This window comes from Neomonachus schauinslandi, chromosome 7 (genome assembly GCF_002201575.2).
Source record: "Neomonachus schauinslandi chromosome 7, ASM220157v2, whole genome shotgun sequence".
Lineage (NCBI taxonomy): Eukaryota > Metazoa > Chordata > Mammalia > Carnivora > Phocidae > Neomonachus > Neomonachus schauinslandi.
Window position 1 is genome coordinate 24,760,083 of NC_058409.1, and position 23,399 is coordinate 24,783,481.

Here is a 23,399-nt window from a genome sequence, read left to right on the forward strand (position 1 = left end):
TATCCTAGCTGGCAAGTCTGCCCTGACAAGAATGAAGAGTTACTGGAGTCCGGCATGGGCTGGAGCTGGTGCTTGTGGTGAAATGTAAAGGTCCACCAGGGCAGGTAAAGAGCAGGTTGGAAACAGACCTTGGTTGTACATGTTGGGAGCTGAAACTTCAACATGGGGGAAGAGACTTCTGGGTTTAGGTGCCTGCCTTTGTCCACAGCCCTTTGGAGCAGGCCAGTGGAGAGGCCACTTGCTTTTCCCCTTCGAGAACCTGTAGGGTGTTGGAGAATGGGGAGAAGGACCTGTGTGATCCTGCCTTTACCCCTTTTCACTTCACCAATCACCCACAGACGGGCACCAACAGAAGGTCACTTTTCTCAAGTTTTATTGTAAAATCCTCAGAAAAAGAGCATTTACAGTGATAATACTTTATGATAATCTGTGAATCGTCTTCATATCAAGTGGTACTGCAGTTACACGGTGTGTTCAATACTGTGCAATACGTCAAAGTAAACACGAACTTATTTCAAATGCCACATACAGTTACTGTGTTGGTACAAATTTCTACTAAAGTTGATGTATTAAAAATAATTTATATTTTATAAATAAGGAAAACTTCACATGTGTAGTAATTACAGGAGGCCTTTTGAGAAATACTGGTGATTACAGAAAATATATTTTGGTGTCTACACAACAGCTCAAAATAATACATCTGCCTTGAAATAAGAGATCTGAAAGTTTTCTGAGGTGGGGGAGGATGAGAATCTTAACGGGACGAAGGGTGTGCCTGTGACTTCCCATGTCGAGGTCTGCTCAGCTACACTAGAGTGTGAAACGGTGTGTGTGTGAGCACTCCAGCCACACTGCATGCCCACTTCTGTTCTGAGATCATTTCGCATGACCTTCAGAGAGTGTGAGCCGAGGCGAGAACAGTGGGGTGTGGCGGGGGCCAGGCCAGGAGCCAGCCTGGGTGTGTCGTGGCATCTGGGGTGGCAGTTTATGGACCTGTTACCCCACACCTGTCTGAAGCAGCTCAAGTAGCAAGGGACCGACAGCTCTTAAACCGATGGCAGATGTCACCCCGGGCAGTGGACGGAGGGTGAGATTTCGGGAATTTTCTCATTGGAGAGCCCTCGGGCCCCATGAGCGGTCCAGACTGGTTGCCCTTCATCAGAAACGAAGTTCCGATCTTGAAGAGTGTATCCCTAAAGGGCAACATGCTCCGATCCTGCCCTGGTGACATGCAGGGGGCAGGGGCTGGCCAGTAGTTCCTGCTTTGTGGAGTGCAGGCTAAGTCTTCTAGAGCCCTCTGGAGTGTGGCCCATGTTCTCTAGGACCCCACAGGAGAGAGATGGTCCCATATTAGTCAAGACGAGCCTGGAAAAAGGGGTGTGTGAATTGTGGGTTTGTCCAAGAACAGTAACAGAAAGTACACGGTCAACACTCTGGTCAACGCTCGGCCTTGCTATCCGTGCTGGAGGCCCATCCCTGCTCTCCCCATGCTTTCCGTAACCCACACACTGTGTTTGGCTAAATCCCCATGGCTGCCCACAGCTCCACAGAAGGTGTGAGCCCATGCTTGCTGGGCCCCCAGTGTCAGCGGGGTGGCTGCCACCTACAGCCTGCAGGCTCCCAGAAGGTGCTCAAGTTCTCAAGTAACCTGGCAGGCAGCCTGGTGCAGACTAAAGCAGGAAGTGGCTTGCACTCCACCAGGGGTTTGGGGTCTTGTAGTCGGACCTCGAGCATGGGCACCGTCTATTTCCTCCTTTGAATCTTTGAAGCCTCTCTCTGTTCTAGAACCTCTCTGATTTTGAAGAGAAACCATGGCAGTTGATGACTTGGTTGAACAGAACCTCTCTGCCGACATATGCTAGTCTGGGAGCAAATCGTGGTGTCTGGCCCTGTGAGTGACTTCTTACTCGGACTTGAAAGCAAGGTAGCGGCGTGGGGCAAAGGCCATTGGGGGGGCTGGTGTGACAGTAGGTCAGCTGCCCCTCAAACTGTAGGAGCTGTGGCATGGCTCATGCGCAGGAGGCCTGAGGCATGGGCGGGGGGTGCAGCAAAACAGAGAATAAACTGGAAACGAGGGAGGTGTACTTCAGGCCCTCGAAGGGATGAGGCTTGGGTGAGTCATCACCGCCTGTATTCCTGTCTGACGGTTTCTGTTTGACTATAGTCCACTTCCCTGACAATTTTGAGTTTGCTCTGGTCTCGGTCACCTCGCTTGGAAGAGCTGCGAGCCAGGGCATGGGGGTCGTGATTCTGGGCAGCAGAGGGCGGTGTCCCAGTGGGTTCTGACCGCACTTGGAGAGGGATCTGGGGTTCTGGGTGGGGGAGGACAACACAAGACTGCATGTCAGCATGGTTGTCAGCCTGTGTCACAGTCGGGCTTCCTGGGGTGGGGGGCAGCTTTCAGAGGAGCTGGGTGCAGGGAGGAGAAGGTGAGGTAGACTGGTAGGTGCGTGGGAGTGGGAGTGGCATCAGCGATCCGGAGGCTTCCTTCTGGAGAGGAGGACCCAAGACAGGGTTGTGGGATGTGGTGATGAGAACGGTTCAGCGTCTGCGGTATGTGAGTGAAACACACAGTGAGAAATGAATGGATGACGTCGTAAGCCCCTGGTAGAAAAATATATCCAGAGTGGATCTGTTTCACGTCTCCGTTCTGGATTCTCCTTTAGTTCACAGGTTATTGGTCGACAGAAAAGAAGTTGTGGCCGCACAAAGCCAACTTCGGGCTGCTCTCTATTCTCAATGAAGTCTCAGCAGTTAGATTGCTTAGGGTAGCAGGTGGCTCTCTGCTTTATTTGGGGTTGAGAGCTGTCCTCCGGGCCCTACCTGGAGCTGGCAGCCCCTTCCTGCACAGAGGAGCAGGGAGGAAAGGAGATGCCAAGGTGGGGTTGGGTGGGGATTGTAGGGGCTGAGCTTCTGTCTCTGCTCAGGACGCCTCTAGATCCAAGTTCCTGTAGCTTGGTATTAGCAGTTGGCCCCAGCCCAACTTCATGGGGCTCTTCCAGCTGCTTCCAGGGGCTCGGGGAAGGTAGCAGGGCCCTCAAATGCCTGGGAGACCGTGGGAGGAAGCCTGGGCCAGCCCCAGGCAGGTTGCAGGGGCAGGGGGGTGGCGTTTACAAGGCGTGTCCTCCACACCCAGGCTTCCTGGGCAGAGAGTCCACGCAGTTGCCTGGAAGCCGACGAATCCCTCTTACTACCAACCATCCGTGCAAGGCTGGGTGGGCTTTCTGGACCCAGAGCCTCCACGCAGGGTTCTGCTCACGTGGGCAGAAGGAGCACACACACCTCCGTTTCAAGTCTTTAATATCAGCAAAGGTGTAGATTATTTGTGAGTTGTTATGAAAAAAAAAATACTAAGTTGAATTTTTGTGAAATCAATTTTATTTCAAAATTGAGTAATTTTGAAGTAGTTCATTACGAAAGTGGCTTTTTAATGTAAGATGAATGCTTCTTTAGTGAGAGAGAGTTCTCGTTGGCTGATCTTGTATGTTCAGTAGAAGGATTACTGGCTCGGTTGGCTGCAAGGCTTAACTGCTCTGACTTTCAAACTGCGTCCCAGGGAGGCTCTTCTGGGGCTTGAAGGGGTGGGGGATGACCTGGCCCGCCTTTCCCCTGCCTAGCCGCCCCCCAGCAGTTTTGTTGGTCGCTCTGCTGAGAAAGCAGTTACTAAGCTGTCTTTGTGATGGTGCAGATCTCGCAGTTTCTAGGCGGGCGGCTCCCCGCTCCACCTCGGTAGTGTGCGGAGTGCTGGCGAGGCCTGGGCCGGCCTCTCCGGTAAACTCTTAGTGAGTCAGCGACGGGCAGAGACACTTCGCAGATACACCTCGAAACGGAAGGACTGGGGCTGCAGAGTCACTCACAGTGCAAAAGGGCCAGTTGGGATCGGACGGTCTTTGACTTAGGAACCCCATGACCCAAGGGGCCGACGCTCTGGCCTGGCAGCTGGTAGGCTCTTCCTCAGGTAGGCTCGGAGACTTGATTTATTTTTTATTATGTTCAGTTAGCTGACACGTAGTACATCATTAGTTTTTGATGTGTTCAATGATGCATTAGTTGCATAGAACACCCAGTGCTCAACCGAACTTTTTTTTTTTTTCTGTCAGGGGCTGCCAGCGTGTAGAAGATTTTCCCAAAGGGAGAAGTTCATGAATGTTGGAGAATTTCAGTGATAAAAGTGGGAGTTTGGAAGTGAAGGTGTCAAGAGACAGAGACAGGAATAAAAAGAAAGGGTGGGAGGTGTTGCCCGTCCGTCCCAGCTCTGGTGAAAGTGAGTAGGCCGCCTCTGAAGTCCATTCCTTCTGCCTGTAGCTCTGTATTTTACCTGGAACAGAATCTCAAGTCTGCATGGGCACATCTGGCCACACTCTTGGGAGTTGGAGGGGACAAGTGTTTGGTGAACCAAGACACATGGGAGATGCCAGGGGATTGGCTGATTTCAGGAAATTGGGGCGGGGGGCCGTGGTTCAGGTGGGGTGGGCAGTCAGGTGAGCATGAAGGGGAGCAGTGTGTAAGTAGAGCAAGGCAGGGTGTGTGTCTTCCTTCTGAACGGGGCTGGCAATCAGCAGCACAGGAAAAGCACGGCCATGTGGCCGGGTGAAGGGGGCTACGCTAGCTGAGGTGTATGTGAGGGGACCACCTTTTCCAACTTCAGGTGGCTTGAAAAACAGTCATTCAAGCCAGAAAGCATACGAGTATGTTGTGACTACTGATGTGAGGGAGAAAGAAAGGGGGGCTCTGGGGGCCCGGGGAAGCTTCTTCATTGCAGACATTCTCCTACATGGAGTGTCTTCCTTGATGCGCCCCCCTTCCCCCACCCAGCCCGGCAGAGTCTGAGACATTGGGGATCATGCAGCATTGCCCGCCTGTATCCTCCCCCTAACCCCACATCCTTGGGATTATGGGTTTTGCAGTGTGTGTTACTGGGACGAGAAGGGGCCGTATGTAAGAAAGGCCTGAAATGTGCTTTGTGTGCTGTGTTGAAGGAGGGACTGAAGTTCGAGGGCCACAGGCAGAAAAGAAAGGGATTTTTAAAACGGATAGCCTACAGAACCCACCTGGACCCTGCACGGGTCTTTGGGGTTCCTGTGTGGCACCTGGAGGTCACTGTTCTGTAGGCCACCCCCACTTTGCCTGGCAAGCCCAGTCTGCCCTGAATCTGGGGTACTGGGCCTGGCTAATAAAACCTCCCCCTTCAGTGGTAAAAAGCAGGCACGCAGGCTTTGTCCTGGTCTCTTTGCGTCCCAACCCAGAACAGAGTCTTGGCCAAGATGGTGGCCAGAGCTGCACTTGGGGCGTCCGTGGTGTGGAGGGCCGTTATTCTTGGATGACCATTGTTCCTTCTGGCTGTGGGGCGTGGGGTGGTGACTCGCAGAGACTTGGCCCGAGGCAGGGAGGAACAGAGCTGGACGTCAGAGAGCATCTTTCTGCTTACTAGCATTTGAGATTATAAAAAATTATCTTTTAATCAAAATTTCCAAAATAAAGTAAGTGATTTCCCCATCCCCCAAGATGCAAGAAGTCCTGTCGGCTCTCCCTCAGGCTTACACCAAGTCACACGGAAAGAAAATCACGAAGCAGCTGCACAGGAGAAAAGAAGGTCCAGGAGGCAGGCGGACGTGGCTCTCAGGCCTGGAGAGCAAGCCCTGCTCCCGGCGAGCCTGTTTCCAGGCCGGGCTTCAGGCCACTCCGTCGGGGTGAAGCCTGGCCGAACCCGGCGGTGAGGGACAATGAGTACATGAAGGCAACCGACAGAAAGGTCAGCCTGGAAAGCAGGAACTCTTGGCTCCACAGCGTCCCCAGGTACCATGGCGTGGAGCTGGGCACAGAAACGATTCCTTGACACAGTAGCATGTGTTCGCACCGTAGCTCAAGGCGTAAATCATACTTCCCAACGAAAAACCCCAATCTGGTTAGCAGCGCCTACCTTAGACTAGGAAACTTGCAAGGAGACCAGTGTCGAACCACAAAGCGAAGACAGGTTTGGCTTTTGTCTGTAAAAATGTACATGCGCCTGCTGGGGGCTGCGGAGGGAGGCCTAGGCGGAGCTCGGTGGCCCGGGGCTCTGCGGGGGGAGGGGCTTCATACCTCGCCCACCCACACGGCCGTGGTCCCCCGCCTGACGCCCGCCACCTCACAGCGCAGTGCCTTTTGCCTCCCGTCGACGAGAAACAGCGACTCCTGCGCTGGCGTGAGCAGGTACCGTCCGAAGAGCCCGCTGTCCCTCACGATCCTGCGGGGCCCTCCCCAAGGCCAGGCTGGCGCCGCGGGCGGCTCCTTTAGGTCCTCCAGCACGCCCGCCTTGCCCGTGGACAGCTCCAGGAAGAGCAGGGCCGGCTCCGTCTCCGCGGCAGCGAACACGTGGTACTGGTTGCCCTGGGTGAAGGAGGGCTGGAAGGCCACGTCCGAGACGCCCGCGCTGATTGTCAAGCTGTAGAGGGTCCGGATCCGCCCCTGCAGCGTGATCTCCTGCACGTGCAGCTGGGGGCTGCTGGGGGCCGCGCTGACGACGAAGCGCCCGTCGGGGGACAGGTGTGGGGCGCCGCTCACGTCCCCGTTGGGGCCGACCACGGAGTCCGTGACGCTGTCGAGCAGCAGCTGGGGTGCGGCAGGCGCCGGGCTGTCCTCTCGGCACTGGATGAAGAAGTAGCCGCCCAGGTGCGTGTGGGCCATGGCCTGGGGCACGCAGCCGTGGCTCTGCAGGCTGATGGTCTTGAGCAGCACCAGTGTTTCCAGATCAACTTTGTGAATGGCAGGGTCAGACTTGTTGAAGATGAAGCCAAACCTGCGGAGGGAAGAACCGAGGTCAGAGGTCGGGGCGGGAGGGGGTCTGTCATTCTCTAAAGGATCGCATCTTTTCTCTTCCCTCTATCGGAATCCTTTAGGCATCTAATAGCTTCTTAATTAGATGTACCGTCATGCAGGGCACGGCTTCTTCCGTGATTCATCTATGATGTCAAACCAAAGGCAGTCGAGTTACAAATGCTCCTGGATTTATGCTCTCCTAACATGCACACTCCTCTCTAGCCATGGGGAAGAAGGGCCGTCATGGTGCCCTCGGCCGCTTCTCCCTGTGGGATGCCTTCTGATCAGCTCCCCTGGGGCCTTGCGCCAGCTGGCAGGTGGGTGCCCGTGTCTGCGGAGAAAGGCCAGGAGCCCTGACTGCCTGTAGGGAGGGCGGTGGAGGCGAGCTTTCTGCTGCAGTTCCCTGGGCTAAACAGAGAGTCCGAATCTGAGCGGCCAGCGCGAGCGAACAGGACACACTTGCTCCCAGCGCTCCTTCCCTGCGAGAGGACCGTAGAGGGGCAGTCTCTCCTGGGGCCCTGGGAGCAAGCTTGGGCAGGAGGGCTGGGGACAGCGTTTACCTTTGCAGTCTGACGGCCACGGCGTCTCGGCATAGCCTGCCCCCTGCATAGCCCGGCATGTGGCTCGCCTTTCAGAGCCTCTGAGACGCTAAAGAGGGCAGTTCCTTCCCAGAGGGTTGTTGGGAGGACTGGATCAAAGAGAGAGCTGGAGGGGAAGGGCTCAGTAGGTGGTAGCTGTCCCGTCTGGACTTGGCGCAAGTCTGCTTTGGAGGCGAGTTGGGAGCTGCAAGGAGACCCGACCCCAGGCAGGACTTGGCTTTGACTTGGGGGCCTCTGTCTAAATCCCTGGCTCAGGGAGGCCTTTTGGTGCCTGGGGACACCTATAGGAATAAGAGAAAAATCTCCCCCACGCTTTTCTCCTGAGTAACTAATGGAGCACGTCAGTCTGAGATGCCCAGTTTAAAGCTTCTTGAAAGCATTCTTAACAAGCCAGAGCATGAAAGAACAGGAAAGAGAAGCCCACTCTTACAGCCACACATATTAAAGCCACACACAGACAGTGCAGAGCCTGTAAGTTTGCTAGACTCCTGGCTGAATTCAGCTTCTTTGGGGGGTTTTACCCTTTAGGACCATCTTAGAAACTCTCCCCAGGTGCTGTCTACAGGGAGGGGTTCATTAAGGGGTGTTTTCTTCCTTGGGCTTGGATAAATGGCTGGGCCTAGTTTTAGAAGTCCAGTTTCAGTGTACAAAAATGAGGCATTTCTTCTTGGAGAAAGGTGTTTGATGTCAGACAAAAAGGTAGGCATAAACAGTGCCCCCAAGACCTTTGGGTCTGAGTGCCTTGATAAGAGGGCAGGCTTAGTCTTCGGCAGTGCTGACTTTCCAGTCACGGGTGGGGGTTCTCTGACGTGAATAGGCAGGCGGAGGGGCCAGGCTGGGATGAGGTTTGCAGTTGGGACCATGGCTCCCTTTATTAGGCTGTTCTGGATGCTGACAAACCAGACAACTAGGAGGGCTCATTTCCCGGCTGGGCGTCTGCATGGCTGCTCGGGGGGCTCCTGGCTGTGTGAACTTGGCCAGGGTCTTAGCTTCTCCGAGCCTGTTTCCTCATCTGTAAGAAGGGGTCAAGACCACTTTGACTAGTTTTTTTTGTATGTGTCTAGTAAGTAGAGTGTGATCCATTAACCACTGTTGATTCCTTTCCTCTATTGTCCTCACCTTGAGGATGAGACTTCCTGTCCTCAATGGGTGTCTGAGGGTGGCAGGAAGGCACCTTAACTATGACCATTAAAGACTCAGGATGGGTCCATTTCTCTGTCCCCTCATGAGGGAGCCCAAGGCCACTCAGCATGAGTGGGAGAGACAGAGAAGGAGCAGGTCTCACGGTGGGCAAATGCACGGCTGAGCTGGATTACGGGGGTACTTAAGGGCACTGTGGGCCCGTCTCACCTGATATGGTTGATGATGAGGTTTGTTGGGGGGATGAAGAAATCGTCCACTCCTGCAAAGGGCGTGCGGATAAGGTGCTGGCCCTGGCCAGTGCTGGCTTCTGTGATCACCTACAACACAGAGCAGGAGTCCTGGTGAGGGCCCACTCCAGTAGGGGTGGGCAACCTGGAAAACTTTGCATGTGCTGGTAGGGACCCTCAGCAGACGGGCTGCTTCAGAGAGGGGGGTGGGCAGGAGCAGAGTGGGAGCTACTTGGGAATGTCAGAGGCAGGGACTCGTCCTCCTGGAGAGAGGAAGTGGTGGGACAGATATGAATGCCCGAATCATGCCCTCCTGCTCAGGCAGGCCTGATCCTAACCCACGGGACATTGTCAGCCCTCTGAAGGCACAGTGTCCCAGAGAGGTCCCCAGAACAGAACGGTCACTCTGCTCAGAGACCACCTCCCCCACAACAGAGAATCCCACCATCTCAGCATCCAGGTCACCCTGGGAAAAGAGAGAGCTTTTAAATCACAAAAATGTTAAATGCTGGAAAGATTTACTGGTTCCCTGTTTTCCTTTGATGCCAGGTGCCTGGGCCCGTTTGTTGGGAATCTCTGTCCTGTACTGCTCACAGAGGTGTTCTCTGGGAACTGTGACTCCATAATTTATTGGAGAAGGCAGGAATTCTGCAGAAGCGCCATTCCAAGATGCTGCTCAGGCCATTTAGATGGCTTGCAATTAGAATGCTGGGGATTGGGTCTGGCTGCAGAAAGGCCTTACTGTGAGAAATCAAGAGTCAGGCACTGGGTTTTGTCCACACTGGGAGCGACCGAGCATAGCTACCTCTGTTTCCCTGGAGGTAACACCCAAGCCCCTGTGGAGTCGGCAGGAGGCGGCTGCAGCTGTTGTCCGGTGTGGAAATCCCTGGTGGGTCTGTGTCAGGGAACGGCATGCCGGCGATGCAGAAGAGAGCCAAGTGCTATCGGAGATTGGGTGGGATGAGAGCGTGGCTTAGAGGTCCTGCCAGGAAGCCCCCTGCGGTCAGGCTGAGCTTCCGTCCAGCAGCTACCCTAGCCTTGGGCATGGCCAGGCCAGAGACATCGTGCCAGCCAGCCTGTGTCCCCTTGTCTTCTGAACGAGCTCATCAGCCCCCAGTGTCTAGGCCAGTGCCCTGAAGGGTGGCCGACCTGCAGCCAGATGAGGGGCTTGGCCAGCTGGTGGGCCATTTTGGAGGAAGGTCCACAAGGTCAAGCCCAGACCCTCTGAGCAGGAGAGCAGGGGCTCAAGCCTGAACACAGAGCTGAGACACTTTTCCTGATCTGGATATTGTGGCTGTGTCTACAGAAAGAAGGGTCCAGACTTGTGCGGCCTGAGGCTGAGGACAGTGTCTCTTGGGGTTTTGTGACTCACAAGGCTTGGAGTTCTGGATGCTTTTACCTTCGAAGAATAGGCCTGCCTTCTGGCTCTTTCTTTTATGGGAAAATGAACACCACCTGGCCTGCCTCCTCGGGCAGGGTTGAGGTTTGAGGCTTTTCTGGATCATGGTTCCCTTGGGAGGGCCACACAGGCAGAATGCCGGATTGGAATGATGAGGCTTGTGATTTTTATTTGTAGCCTTGGGGCAGCTCCAAAATTGTGACATGGCATTAGCTTATTTTTCTGTGGGTTTTTAAAATGGCCAAATGACACTTCCATGGCAAGTGCATGGGGGAAAAAAACTCTTAGAACTGGGCATTAAGAAAATAGCAGCCTGAGGAAACTGGATCTTGGGAGTGTCTAAGGGAAAGTGCCGGAGAATTCCAAGAAGTCATACAATCACCGCTTGATACCAGGCCTGTCATTTTAGCTTCTCATAGAGTTGGAAGATTACAGGCTGTCAGCGGTCAGTGTCATTCACGCCTCAGCACGCTGACACCCTGTATTCAGAGGTGACTTCATCAGAACGCACTTTCTCCGATGCGTCTTGAGTTCCTTCTTGGCCTTGCGTCCTGCAGTGTGCCTGGGCACGTTCGTGCCCAAAAGAGAATCGTTGAACCCCTCAATTCTGTTGGCTCTATGGGCTTGGTTCAGGAGCCGTACATCGGTGGCGAGATACCAGGAAATGTCACTTGGTCATCAGTGTGGGGTCCTGAAGGCTGAGCATCTCCCTCAGCGGGTAGATAGAACCAGGGGAGATGGGAGCCCTCGTTGGGCTGGGGACTGGCGGGCAAAGGAGTGATCCGGGGGACTCCAGAAGATGCTGGCTTCCAAAACTGGCTGCTGAGGGAATGGCTTCGTTTCTAGAAACACCTTCAAGTCGTCCCAGCAAAGTTGTGTCTAGCCAGCTCTTCAGTGTTGGATATTGAAAAACACTAGGATATTATTTTTTGCTTTGCCCATGTAAACAATGCAGAAACACATAATGTTGTGGCTGAATTTTTGTCCATTTCCATGATCACGGCCTTTGGGTAGGTTCTGAGAAGTCAAGTTGCTGGATACGGAAGCACTGCTCTGAGGCTTTTGGTTATTTCCAGATTGTGTAGCACACAGGTTGTGCTAGTGATATTTCCAGGAGTGTTGCAAGTCGTGGTTTCTTTAACCCGAGCCCATAGTGAAGGAGGCAGGCTTATTCAATCTGTGCACTTGTCAAAGCGAGGTTCCTAGGCTTTGCGCTTGATGGTAGACATCATGGTCTAATTCCTGATAGTAAGCAACATGCTTTTTGGGTTTGGCCTTTGAGGTAAAATTTGCTCTTGGTTTTTGGGAAATAGTATTCATTAAGAAATTTCCTTTCTCTGCATGTTTTTAGGTATTTTTATTAAGAATGTCTGCTGTATTTAATTAAATGCCTTTTCAGCATTTATTGAAAATATTAGTTTTTTTTTTTCTTCTGTTTTCATTTGTTTGTGTTAAGACAAGATTGACTGATTTCCTGAGAGTGAACCATCATTGTATCCTGGGACTTGGTTTTCTGCATTTAGGTGCACTGCTGGACTCTGTTTTTAATACCATGTTGAGAATTTTGCTTCTGTATTTGTAAGTGAGGTTAGTCTATAGCTTTATTTTATTTTTATTTTTTTAAAGATTTTATTTATTCATTGACAGAGAGAGACAGCGGGAGAGGGAACACAAGCAGGGGGAGTGGGAGAGGGAGAAGCAGGCTTCCCGCCGAGCAGGGAGCCCGATGCGGGGCTCGATCCCAGGACGCTGGGTTCATGACCTGAGCCGAAGGCAGACGCTTAATGACTGAGCCACCCAGGTACCTCAGCTTTACTTTTTTTTTTTTTTAAAGATTTTATTTATTTATTTGACAGAGAAAGACACAGTGAGAGAGGGAACACAAACGAGGAGTGGGAGAGGGAGAAGGGAGAAGCAGACTCCCCGCCGAGCAGGGAGCCCGATGCGGGACTCGATCCTGGGACTCCAGGATCATGACCTGAGCTGAAGGCAGTCGCTTAACCAACTGAGCTACCCAGGCGCCCTCAGCTTTACTTTTTTATACAAGTTTCAGTCAGCTTTTATAATTAAAATGATGGTGGCTATTTATTTTTATTTTTATTTATTTTATTTTTTTTTAAGATTTTATTTATTTGCGAGAGAGAGAATGAGAGACAGAGAGCATGAGAGGGAGGAGGGTCAGAGGGAGAAGCAGACTCCCTGCCGAGCAAGGAGCCCGATGCGGGACTCGATCCTGGGACTCCAGGATCATGACCTGAGCCGAAGGCCGTCGCTTAACCAACTGAGCCACCCAGGCGCCTGATGGTGGCTATTTAAAACAAACTGTACATTTTCCTCCCTGTGGTCCAAGATAGTTCAAATATTATTAAAATTATAGTTGGAAGGTTTGATAAAATTCAGCCGCACACTTTAACACAAAAACCCTATAATTATTGTTCTATTTCAGGCTTCTGTTTCCTTAGGTTGACTTTACACCCAACGTGGGGCTCAAACTCACAACCCCGAGATCAAGAGTCACACCTCTACTGACAGAGCCAGCCAGGTGCTCCAGGTCAGTTCGGTTTTTTCCCTACATTTTGCAAGCAATCATTCACTTCTCCTAGGTTTTCAAATTTGCTGCCCCAGAGTAGTGATGTATTATTTCCCAATAATTTTTATCCTCCTGTATTTACAGTAGTCTTCTTTTCCTCCTTCCTCGTTTTGTCTACCTTTATCAGGCTTGTGAAGTATTTCTGTTTCTCTCTCTGTTCTTTTGTTTCTATTAATTTCAGTCTTACTCCTTCTTACCACTCTGGTCTTGTGCTCATTTCTTAACAAAAGTACTTCTTCTTCAGGCTTTTAAGACACAGATACCCATGTGCATAGACTTCTCAGTCTCCCGTTGATCTTGATGTGGAACAATCGCTTTATCATTGCCTTTGAGACAGTTTGTAATTTCCCTTTTGATCCACTGTTATAAAGGAGTGTTTTCTTATTAGGTCATATATTAATTATTTCTAGTTATCAGATACTGTTGCCGCTCACATCTACCTTTACAGGAGTTGTTTCCTTTATAGTTACTGATACACTTGTGTGGATGTGGACATGTGAAAAAATGGTTTTGCTGATGCAAGCTTTATATTAAACCAAGTTGTGTCAGTTTTCCCACATCCTTCTTTCATCTTCTTTGTACAATGTAAGTGCATTTTTAATCGTTTTCCTTTATTTTAAATCACTCTTGAGACATTTAGTTGTTAATAATGGTGCTTGATGTCTCTCGGGTGTTCATCCCATAGTATCTCTCTGCTGTTTTTAGTGCCTTATTCATATGAGTGGCACTCTGAATACATTCTTGTTCACCTGTCCTCACCATGCCCGCCCCTTTAAATGCAACCTTTTCTTCTTTCTGCGGCATGTGTGTTTCTCATCAACAAGTTCTAGTTTCCTTCCTTCCTTCCTAACCCAGTCCGATCACCTCTGCTTTCAAGAGAAATCAGTTTGTCATACGTGGAATAATGAGACCATCGCTTCCCAGCTGCTACTTTCCAACAGCATTCTCCAAACCTTCTCTTATCCCAGTAGGGTATTTCTAATTATTTTTACTCCTTCCTCTTTCCTCCACTCCCTATGCTTATTTTTACTGAAATAATTTATCCTCCATTACAGACTGGTATCAGGATTTCTCATTCAGACATCCTTATTTAGCACTGATTACTATTTCCAGGGAGTCTGTCCTCATCCATCTTACTTCCTCTCTGGGTTCATTGTTTGCAACTGTCTCCTCTTTATCTTTCTTCATCTTGAGGTCTCTGATCTGGTTCATCTGGTGTTTGTCTGGGATCGTTCCTCAGAGGAGGTGGAGTGATGCTGTCTCTGAATTCTTACACACACGTTTTCTTCGATCCTGCCCAGTAGAGGATATCTGGGCTGGGAATAGAGTCCTGTAGATTCCATGGTCCTGCAGCAGGTGAGAAATCCAGTGCCCATCTGATGCTTTTTCTTTCCGTTTCTCAACTCATTGCTGTTAAATTAGGAAATCATTTTTGGTTTCAGAAAAAAAATTTTTTTGTGGCCCCTCCCCTTGAATTATGTTAGAGGCTTTCCTGGAGCTGCCAGAGGGACCAATAAAAGTTATGATTTCCATGGGCTTATGCTCTGAATGAGCTTTATTCAGGTTCCTAGACTCTCTAAGGGGGATTTTTGGTCAGCTCACTTGGCCCCAGGGTGATGGTATCCATTAAATGACAATAGTCTCCATTTAGAGGTGGTGAAGCAGGATCGTCCCCCTGGCCCAGGAGGGAAGAGGCAGCGGGCAGTCAGTCCCCTGGACGAAGCTTCTGTAGAAGACCTGGGTGTCTCTTCCCAGTCTTGAGAACATGGTGAACTGGGCTCCATCTGCAGTTCTTCTCAGCTGGGGTTCTGAGAGAGAATGAAGCCCTACTGTCCTGAGGCATCCAATGTGGGAAACGAATTAACTTCTTTTCTGTGCATCTAGAATGGTTCTGTGTAGATTGCTGGGAGAATTCAGGCATTCACATCACTTTTCTTAGGGCTCAATCCTCGAATGTATCCCTGATGAAACACTCCACACAGGGGTGGTGGTACCTTCTCCCATTGGTGGACGGGGCAATCCCACAGAGCTCTTGGGCCCAAACTGTTTCCAAGAGGCAATACAGGGCCGTGGCTGAATATCGGGCCCTGGAGCCACGCTGCGTGGCTTGGACCATGGGCACATTACTGAACTTTCCTGTGCCCTAAAGTACTCTAAAGTACTATAGGCACTCAATAAATGTGCTTCCATTATGGACATAATTACCGCTACTTTTCCTTCCTTAAGGGACCCCCTGAGTACTTGCTTGGACACTGTTCTCGAGCCTGCCCAGCCCGAGGTGCAGAACGCCCTTGCTCAGGAGAGGTGGGGCCTGGGAGCCACAGTCTGGTTGTCCTGACATCACAATCTTACCCATCATCAGGATTATTGTCCTTAAAGGTAGGCCTGGCTGAAGCTACCTTGGAAATGGTCTGTGAGGGGCTTTGGCTCAAGGCTGTTTGCCACTCTGTCCTCAAGCCTGGATTTTTGGGTAAATGTGATTAGCTACCTAGGGACGCAAGAGACATTTATGAGACAGGAACAGCATCTTTTGTTCCTGTGGGGTGAGTGTGGGTCTCCATGTGTTCAACATACCTGGAGGCTCGGTTGGGACTTGTGCACATCCCCCCAGCTCAGGACCCACACTTGGTCATGAGACTTGTCATAGGACAGCTTAGCTGGCAGAGGGTCCACACCTATGGACTTGAAAAAAATACGTACAAGTGGGTCATCATTATTATAAGCTGACATGGTGGTCACTTCTGGCCTTTGTGTACATGACTGTAATGCCTAGGTGAGTGGGAAGCCAACCTCGCAGCCTTGGCAGTGAGCCTGCTCAGGAAGCCAGGGCCTCAGGAAGCCAGGGCCCAAGCCTCCCTTCTGGGTTTTCTTTAGAGGCCAGCAGTTGAATCCCTTTTAAAAACTTCTTGCATGATTTTACTTGGCAAAAGCCCAAACCCAGAGGGTTTACATTTTCCACTCAAGAATCAGCTGCAGGGCACTCTGGTCCCTGCTCCCAGAATTTTGGGCCCCTAGAACTCTCAGTGTCCTTCTCCAGGTGGTTCTGAGGCTGAGATTCTGGTGAGTTGGCCCTTCCTCCTGTGCCATCTGAGACTGACTTTGAGATCATCGCTTATCCCCGGTCTCTTAGCTTGGCACAGCTTCTCTCTGTACATCCTTGCACTGGAGTCTCTGGGACCCACACTGTAGGATCAGGCAGACACACTTTTTTCTTTTTTACTGCTATAACTGCAACTCCACTACCCCTCTAGAACAGAGGCTCTCCTGTGGCCCTCTCCAATGGAGACGGTTTTCTACTTCTCTGCTTTTTTATAATGTAGCTTTATACGTTCCCAAACTCTCTTCCATTAGACTCATACCACTGGATGGTGACCCCTGCCCTTCTTGTCACTGGCTGCCCATCTCTACTCCCATTGGTCAAAACGTCTCTGAAGAACTGTCTGTGGAGTTCCCGAATCTGCTTTTCTTTAACATTCCCACCAAGTGTCTATCTTCATCGCTCCACTGACCTCTTCCAGAACTTTATGTCAGACTCAGAAATCACTTGGTGATCCTCCTCTTATTTGACAATTCACGACTCCACGTGGTTAACTATTCCCTTCCAGAAACATTCTAGTCTCTCAGCCTCCCCTCTCCCCCCTCATTCCGACTGTAAATACCGGCATGTCTCAGGTCTCCATCGTTGACCTTCTTCTAAATCCTTTCTGTGGGTGAGTTCATCCAATTGCATGGCTGCAGATAACCTGCTGTACTCTGAGGACTTTAGAACTCATTCCTCTGTGGATGACCTCAACAAACACAAAACTGGACTCTTAATTTTGCCCCTCCCTGCTCACATATATTTCCTCGCCCTTCATTACAATCTTTGAAGTCCCCTTCCCTTTCTTGCATTAAAAAGCCCCTGAAGATCCCAGCATCTGCCAGCTTCCCGGTTGCTTCCCTTCATTTGCTAAAGGCTTCAGGATCTGGCACAGTCTTCCTGTACCCAGAGCTTCGTAACCCACCAGCAATAATACCGTCTTGACATTGTCTCTAGTTTCTTGGTCTCTCTCTTTTCAAAACTCTCTTGATTACTCATTCTCTTCCAGCTGCCCTCTTCACAGCAAAACTTCCCTAGTGTTTAGACTGTAGCCTTCTCTCTCCTTTCTATTTACATGTCTCCTATCATAATTCATATGCTCATTCTGAGGTGTGGTGGAGTTTGGAGGCTGAAGAGCTAAACCAATAACCTCTTAAATTCAGAACAGTGTTCTGCAGTCTCAATATGCTGAGGAGCAAAGATATGGAGGGGAAAAGAAAAAGATACTGAAGAATATACTAGGCTCTCAGTTAAAAACCCTGAAGGTCTAACTTCTAGGAATGAATCAGAGACAGAATAAGCCTTAAAAAACTTCAATTCAGCCTTGATTCAACTAAGCACTTGATTAAAGTGATTCTCTACTGTCTCTGCCTAGCAGAGGAAAGGGTAAAGCCTCTTTGGTGGGTGAGAGCCCTCTCAAGTCTATCTTTTTTATATATGGAATGTTGGGGATTTAAAAAATTACTAGGCATTAGACTATATGACTAAAGACTACTAAAAAATACAAGAGAAACAGACCCATGAGCGAGTCAAGAAAAGATAATTACAAATTTATATACAGAAGTAAGATTGGTAGAAATGCAATACCTGAAATTAAGACTCAATAAATAGGTTCTGTTAAATCCATATTAGGCATAGCAGAAGACAGGACTAGTGAACTGAAAGACAAGTTGATAGAACATACTAAAATTGAAGCATGAAGAGACCAAAAAAGGATGGGGAAAAAAAGAAAGATATGTGGGACACAGTGGAATTTTCTTTTTTTTTAAGTTTCCGAAGAAGAGGTAAGAGACAATTCCAGTCTGATGAAAGGTATCAATCCACACATTCAAGAACCACTAAAACTTCCAAATTGGAATACATACAAAGAACATCATCCCTGGGCACATCAAAGTAAAACTGCTAAAGATCAAAGAGAATATCTGAAAAGTAGTCAGAAAAAAATAAGATACATGACCTATCAACAAAACAATGGAAGACAGTGGACCAGCATCTTAAAATGCTGAGCAAGTAGAATTGTCAGGGTAGAATTCTATGTCCAGTGAATAGTCTTTAAAAATTAAGGGCAAATAAGCGTCTTTTCAAACAAACAAAAACTGTGTTGCCAGCAGATCTTCACTAAAAAAAGTCTTTTGTCACAATGAAAATGATCCCAGCCAAAACTGTGTACTTCAGGAAGGAATAAGGAGCAGTGAGAAAAGTAAATATAAATGACTACCAAGTGTACAAAATAATATTAAGTCAGGTCTATATATATGGAGATAAAATTTATTCCCACAATTATGCAAAAGGCAGGAGAGGAGTTACTGTTACATGGTTCTATTGTTATTGGAGAAGTGAAGTCATAAATTATATGTGACTGTATTGAGGCAAGGATGCATGTTATAATCTCTGTGGCAGTCCTAACAATAACAGAATAATAATAATTGACTAATCCAAAGAGCGTAAAAAGCAGAACAAACAGGTAGGTCAAATAAGAAACCAGTAAGATGGTAGGTTTAACTATATAATTAACTGCATTAAATATAAATGGATCAAATGATCCAAGTAAAAGACTGAGATTATTATCCTAGATAAAGGCTAAAACCCAAACACATGTGGCTTTAAAAAAGGCCACTTTAAATATATGGACATAGAAAGGTTGAAAGTGAAAGGACAGAAAAAATACAGCTAACACTAATCAAAAGAAATCTGATCTGTCTGTACTAGTGTTAGACAAAAACAGACTTTCAGGCAAGAAGCATAGCCAGAAATAGAATTTGTAAGAATGAAGAAGTCTTTGCCCCAGGAAGTTACTACAGTTTTAAAGCAAAAATGGATGGAATTTAGATAAACCTACAATCACGGTGTGAGACTCCAACACACCGCTCAGCAGCGATAGACTAAGTGGACAAAGAAAAAAATGACTTATGGGGCACCTGGGTGGCTCAGTCATTAGGCATCTGCCTTCAGCTCGGGTTGGGTTCCCAGGGTCCTGGGATCGAGCCCCACACCGGGCTCCCTGCTCCACGGGAAGCCTGCTTCTCCCTCTCCCACTCCCCCTGCTTGTGTTCCCTCTCTTGCTGTGTCTTTGTCAAATAAATAAAATTTTTAAAAAAAAATGACTTAGAAGATCTGAACAATGCAATGAACAGTCTTGACATAAGTGACATGTATACAGAATACCGTACCTACCATAAGAACACACATTCTTTTTTATCCACATTGATTCTAAGCTGGGTCATAAAGCAAGCTTCAACAAATTTCAAAGGATTGAAATTACTCAGAGTATGTTCACTGGCCAGAAAAATCACTAACAGAAAGCCTTCTGCCCAACTGGCCTGGAGAAACCAAAACCCTGGTTACATCCACATTTTCCCCCTACAATGAGCGTGCACTGGGGCATTGCTGGGAAGAAAAACCACAACCCTGCTCACTGGCCTCACTTTCTCTTTACATCCACAAGCCCTCAGTGGGCCTTTGCTTTCACCCAGCAGTCCTAGCACAGTGCCCTGGTCAGTTCAATCTCAAATGCACCCTTCACCTCTCTCTTCAAACCTCCAGGCTGGGTGATAATTTTCTTTCTTATTTCACTGAGAAAATAAAAGCAACCACAAGAAATGTTCATCCACCTGCCACCAATTGTTAACTGTCACCTCTTTGTAAGTGTACTTGAATATTTTCAATTTCCTTCTGTTATATGAAAGAATGTGCTTTTATCCAAAGCTGGCATCTCTACTTCTCTGCCCTGGATTCCACTGACTCCTGCCTACTTCAGTGATGCAGAAGAAAGGGGGATGTGTGGGAGTTCCCACCCCCCCCCAGCATTACATACATACATGCATACAAATGCTGTAATGTCACCTATTCTAAAGAGCTTCTTCAGTATGCTCTTTTACCTATTGCCTCATTTGACTCCTTTTACTTATATTTATAGCAAACCCCCTCAAAATGCTTGTCTGTATTCACCATCTCTATGACCTCAAGCTTGTATTCTACGATCATGTTTGTTATCTGCTCCTGCCAAGGTGATCCATGGGATACCAAATCCAATGGTTGATTCTTAGGATCCATGATCTGCAAATGCTCAGCTGTATCAGACACCACTAACTGCAAACTCTTCCTTAAAACACTCCTGTTTTTGGTTTCTGGAACCCTCAACTCTTTTCCTCCTACCTTTCAGGCTCCTCCTGCTTGGTCTCCTTGTTGGCTTCTTCTCTCCTTCCTGATCTTTAAGTGTTGGAGTGCCTCAGGGCTCCAACCTTGACCTCTTCTCTACCTGTATTACCTTCAGTGATTTCATCCACTTCTCTGGATTTAACAGTTGGTATGGTGACGATACCCACACTGACGTCTCTGGCCTAGATCTCTCGTCAGCCTCCAGACCTGTTTATCCAATTGCTTATTTGACATCTCTACTTACATTTTTATTTTTATTTTTTTAAGATTTATTTTAGGGAGAGAACGTGAGAGCATGAGTGGGGAGGAGGGGCAGAGGGAGAGGGAGCAGCAGACTCACTGCTAAGTGCAGAGCCTGACATGGGGCTCAATCCCACAGCCCTGAGATCATGACCTGAGCCGAAATCAAGAGTCGTACACTCAACTGAAGAAATCACCAAGGCGCCCCAACTAACATTTATAATAGCAGTTTACACTTGGCAGGTCTAAACCCAAATTCCTAATTTTCTCGTCTTCCTGCTCCATGGCCTGCACCCCTGCCTTTCCCAAAGTCTCTATCGAGTGCATCACTTTCCTGTTGCTATGATAACCTAGTACCACAAACTGAGTGGCTTAAAACCACACAGATTTAATTCTCTTACAGTTCTGGAGGCTCAAAGTCCAAAATTAATTTCCTTGGGCTGAACAGGGACGGCTGCAGGGCAGTGCCCGCTCTAGAGGCTCTAGGGAAGAGTGTGTTTCCTTGACTTTGCCAGCCTCTAGCACTGCAGTTCTTGGCTCATGGCCCCTTCCCCCATCTTCAAAGCCAGCAGAGCACCGGTGTGGTTCAGTCCTCCCAGTGGCATCTCTACTTCTCTGCCCTGGATTCCACGGACTCCTGCCTACTTCAGTGATGCAGATACTCCCACCCCTACACAGGCACATTTCTCCCTACCTCCCTCTGTTACGGGTACTTGCACTTGCATTGAGGTAGGAGGTAGGGCTCATCCAGGTCATCCCCGGTAACGGTCCATTTACACATCCTTAATCACCTCTGCAGAGTCCCCTGTGCCCAAGAAGGTGACAGTCATAGGTTCTGGGCATCTTGGGGCCATTATTCAATCCACCACACACAGTAAATGGCATCACCATTCTACCATTCCTCAAGGTAAAGAAAACTCCCAACAACCTGATTTCCCCTCTCTCAAACTTACATTCAACACAGCAGAAAATCTTTCCACATTTAAAATCTATCCAGAATCTGATCAGTTCTCGCCACCTCCATGGCCGTCTGCAGTTCATGCCTGAATTATTTCAGTAGCCACGATGCTGCTGTGCTTTGCCATTGGTTCTTAACAGAGCCTGACTGTTTCATAATCTAAGTCAGATGAGGTCACTCCCTGGATGAAAACCCTTCGTGGCTTGGGCTGTGCTTTACCTCCCCCTTCACCATTCCCTGTTCTCCCCACTCCTCACTGTCCTCCAGCCCCCCCCGGCCCGCCCTCTGCTCCCAGAATGGGAATCCCACTTGGCATTTGGATCTCAGAATCTGTTCACCTCCAGAGTGAGGGCCGATTTGAAACAGTCATCCAATTCCTCTGTCACATCTGACCTGTAAATAGCACTTAGAATTTAGAGTTCTCTAACATTCTGATTTATGGTCTGTCTCCCAGACCAGAATATAAGATCTAGGACTTGACTGCTCATTCATGGCTGTTTTCCAAGACCCTAGAACAGTGCTCGGCACATAGTAGGCCATCAATACTGCTGAGTAGCTGCACGGGAACCTTCTTTGCTCTCCACCCCTGGTCCCCAGTCTGACCGCCTCTCCAAGGAGCTTGGCAGGGTGCAGAAAGCCAAGAGGACTGGGGCAGGCTGTGCCCCAGAACCGGAACCCCCCTCACTCCCTTAGAGAGATGTACCTGTAGAACTTTCTGGGCTTGCACGTCGACCACGAGGACTCTGTTCAGTGCTGGCTGGGCCACGTAGATGTACTGGTGCCGGACGTTCACGGCCGAGGCCCACTGGCACGGCTGGGTGGCATTTCCTTCCCCTTGGGGACAGATTTCTTCCTGTAAAGGATATAGGCTGCCATATATCTTCTTAATCCCCCGGCCCCCCTGCCATGTGTGGGTTCCTCTCCCCTCACCCTCCCCTGTCCCTCTGTTCCCACCTCCACCTTCCACCTCCTCCCACTTATGAGGCTGGAACTTCCCTTTGTGGGTTTTTTTTTTTTTTTTTTATCAGCAGCCGCCAGGCCTGCCTTCTTCCCCCCTTGTGTGCGAACTTCCCCCTCTCTGCACCCCCATCATATAGAAAACTTCCGTCCATGGCCAGACTTCCAAAAGAGTGACCTACCCTCTCTGCTTCCTCACCACAGAGCCGGCAGCATTCCCACCGAGCTCAATATTCTTTTTTTTTTTATTGTTATGTTAATCCCCACACATTACATCATTAGTTTTAGATGAAGTGTTCCATGATTCATTGTTTGTGCATAACACCCAGTGCTCCATGCAGAATGTGCCCTCCTCAAAACCCACCACCAGGCTAACCCATCCTCCCACCCGAGCTCAATATTCTGTACTTCTCATTTATTAAATTAAACCTGTGTCACCTTTTTATTCGAACTTGGGGTGTCTGCTGACTCTGCTGACTACTCCTTGCTTCTCCCACCCACCCCGCCCCAGGGGCTGGGCCTTCTCTGTTGCTTGATCCTGCTCAGTTTGCCATCTTTGTGGGTTGGAACACACAGGGGTCACCCAAAGACTTTTCCTTTCCAAAATCCACTCCCTTTGCTAATCTCTTCCTAACCTATGGCATCAAATACCATCGACATGCTTACGACTCCCAAATTTGTATCTTTAGTTAGAGCCTCTTCTCCAAACTCCAGACTTAAGCAGCCAAGCACCTAATTCTACTTGGCTGTTTGCTGTACACCTCAAACTTATGAGTCCAAAATCAATGCCCAATTTTACCTCCCAATCCTGCTCATTCCCTTAACAAAATGGCAGCTCCACTGTTTTACTTCCTTAGACCAAGACCCTTGCGGCCATCTTTGAGTCCTCTTCTCCTCATCCCCTCAGCCCTCATCCGGTGCATCAAAAATCATTTCAGCTTTGCCTTCAAAATACGTTCAGAATCTGACTTTGCCTCACTGCTCCCACCTCCATCACCTGGGCTGAGGCCACACTGTTGCTCGGGCACGGGGGTAGCACCCAGGTTGTACTCCTTGATTCGACCCTGGCCACCCCCGCCAACCTGTTCTCAACACAGAATCCATGGGCATCACTGTAAGTCTGCCCACCTCCCTCCTCTTCTCAACACCCTCCACTCCATTAACATTCCTTCTTGCTCAGAAGAGGATCCAAGTCTTTCCGGAAGTCTACAAGGTCCTCTCCCCTCTGGCTCCTGCTATTCCTCGGACCTT

The 23,399-nt window shown here is 49.2% G+C and overlaps 1 protein-coding gene across 1 annotated transcript in view; it reads right to left on the minus strand.

The window, feature by feature from the left end:
* Positions 1 to 6,075: 6,075 nt before the first annotated feature.
* Positions 6,076 to 23,399, minus strand: part of FSTL4 (follistatin like 4) — a 381,100-nt gene continuing 363,776 nt past the window's right edge. The window contains exons 12-15 of the mRNA XM_021702002.1: positions 21,895 to 22,044; positions 15,331 to 15,438; positions 8,748 to 8,857; positions 6,076 to 6,778 (exon numbers count right to left, since the gene is read on the minus strand). Coding sequence (XP_021557677.1) covers positions 6,076 to 6,778; positions 8,748 to 8,857; positions 15,331 to 15,438; positions 21,895 to 22,044 — 1,071 coding nt within the window. The remainder of the gene's footprint in view (positions 6,779 to 8,747; positions 8,858 to 15,330; positions 15,439 to 21,894; positions 22,045 to 23,399) is intronic.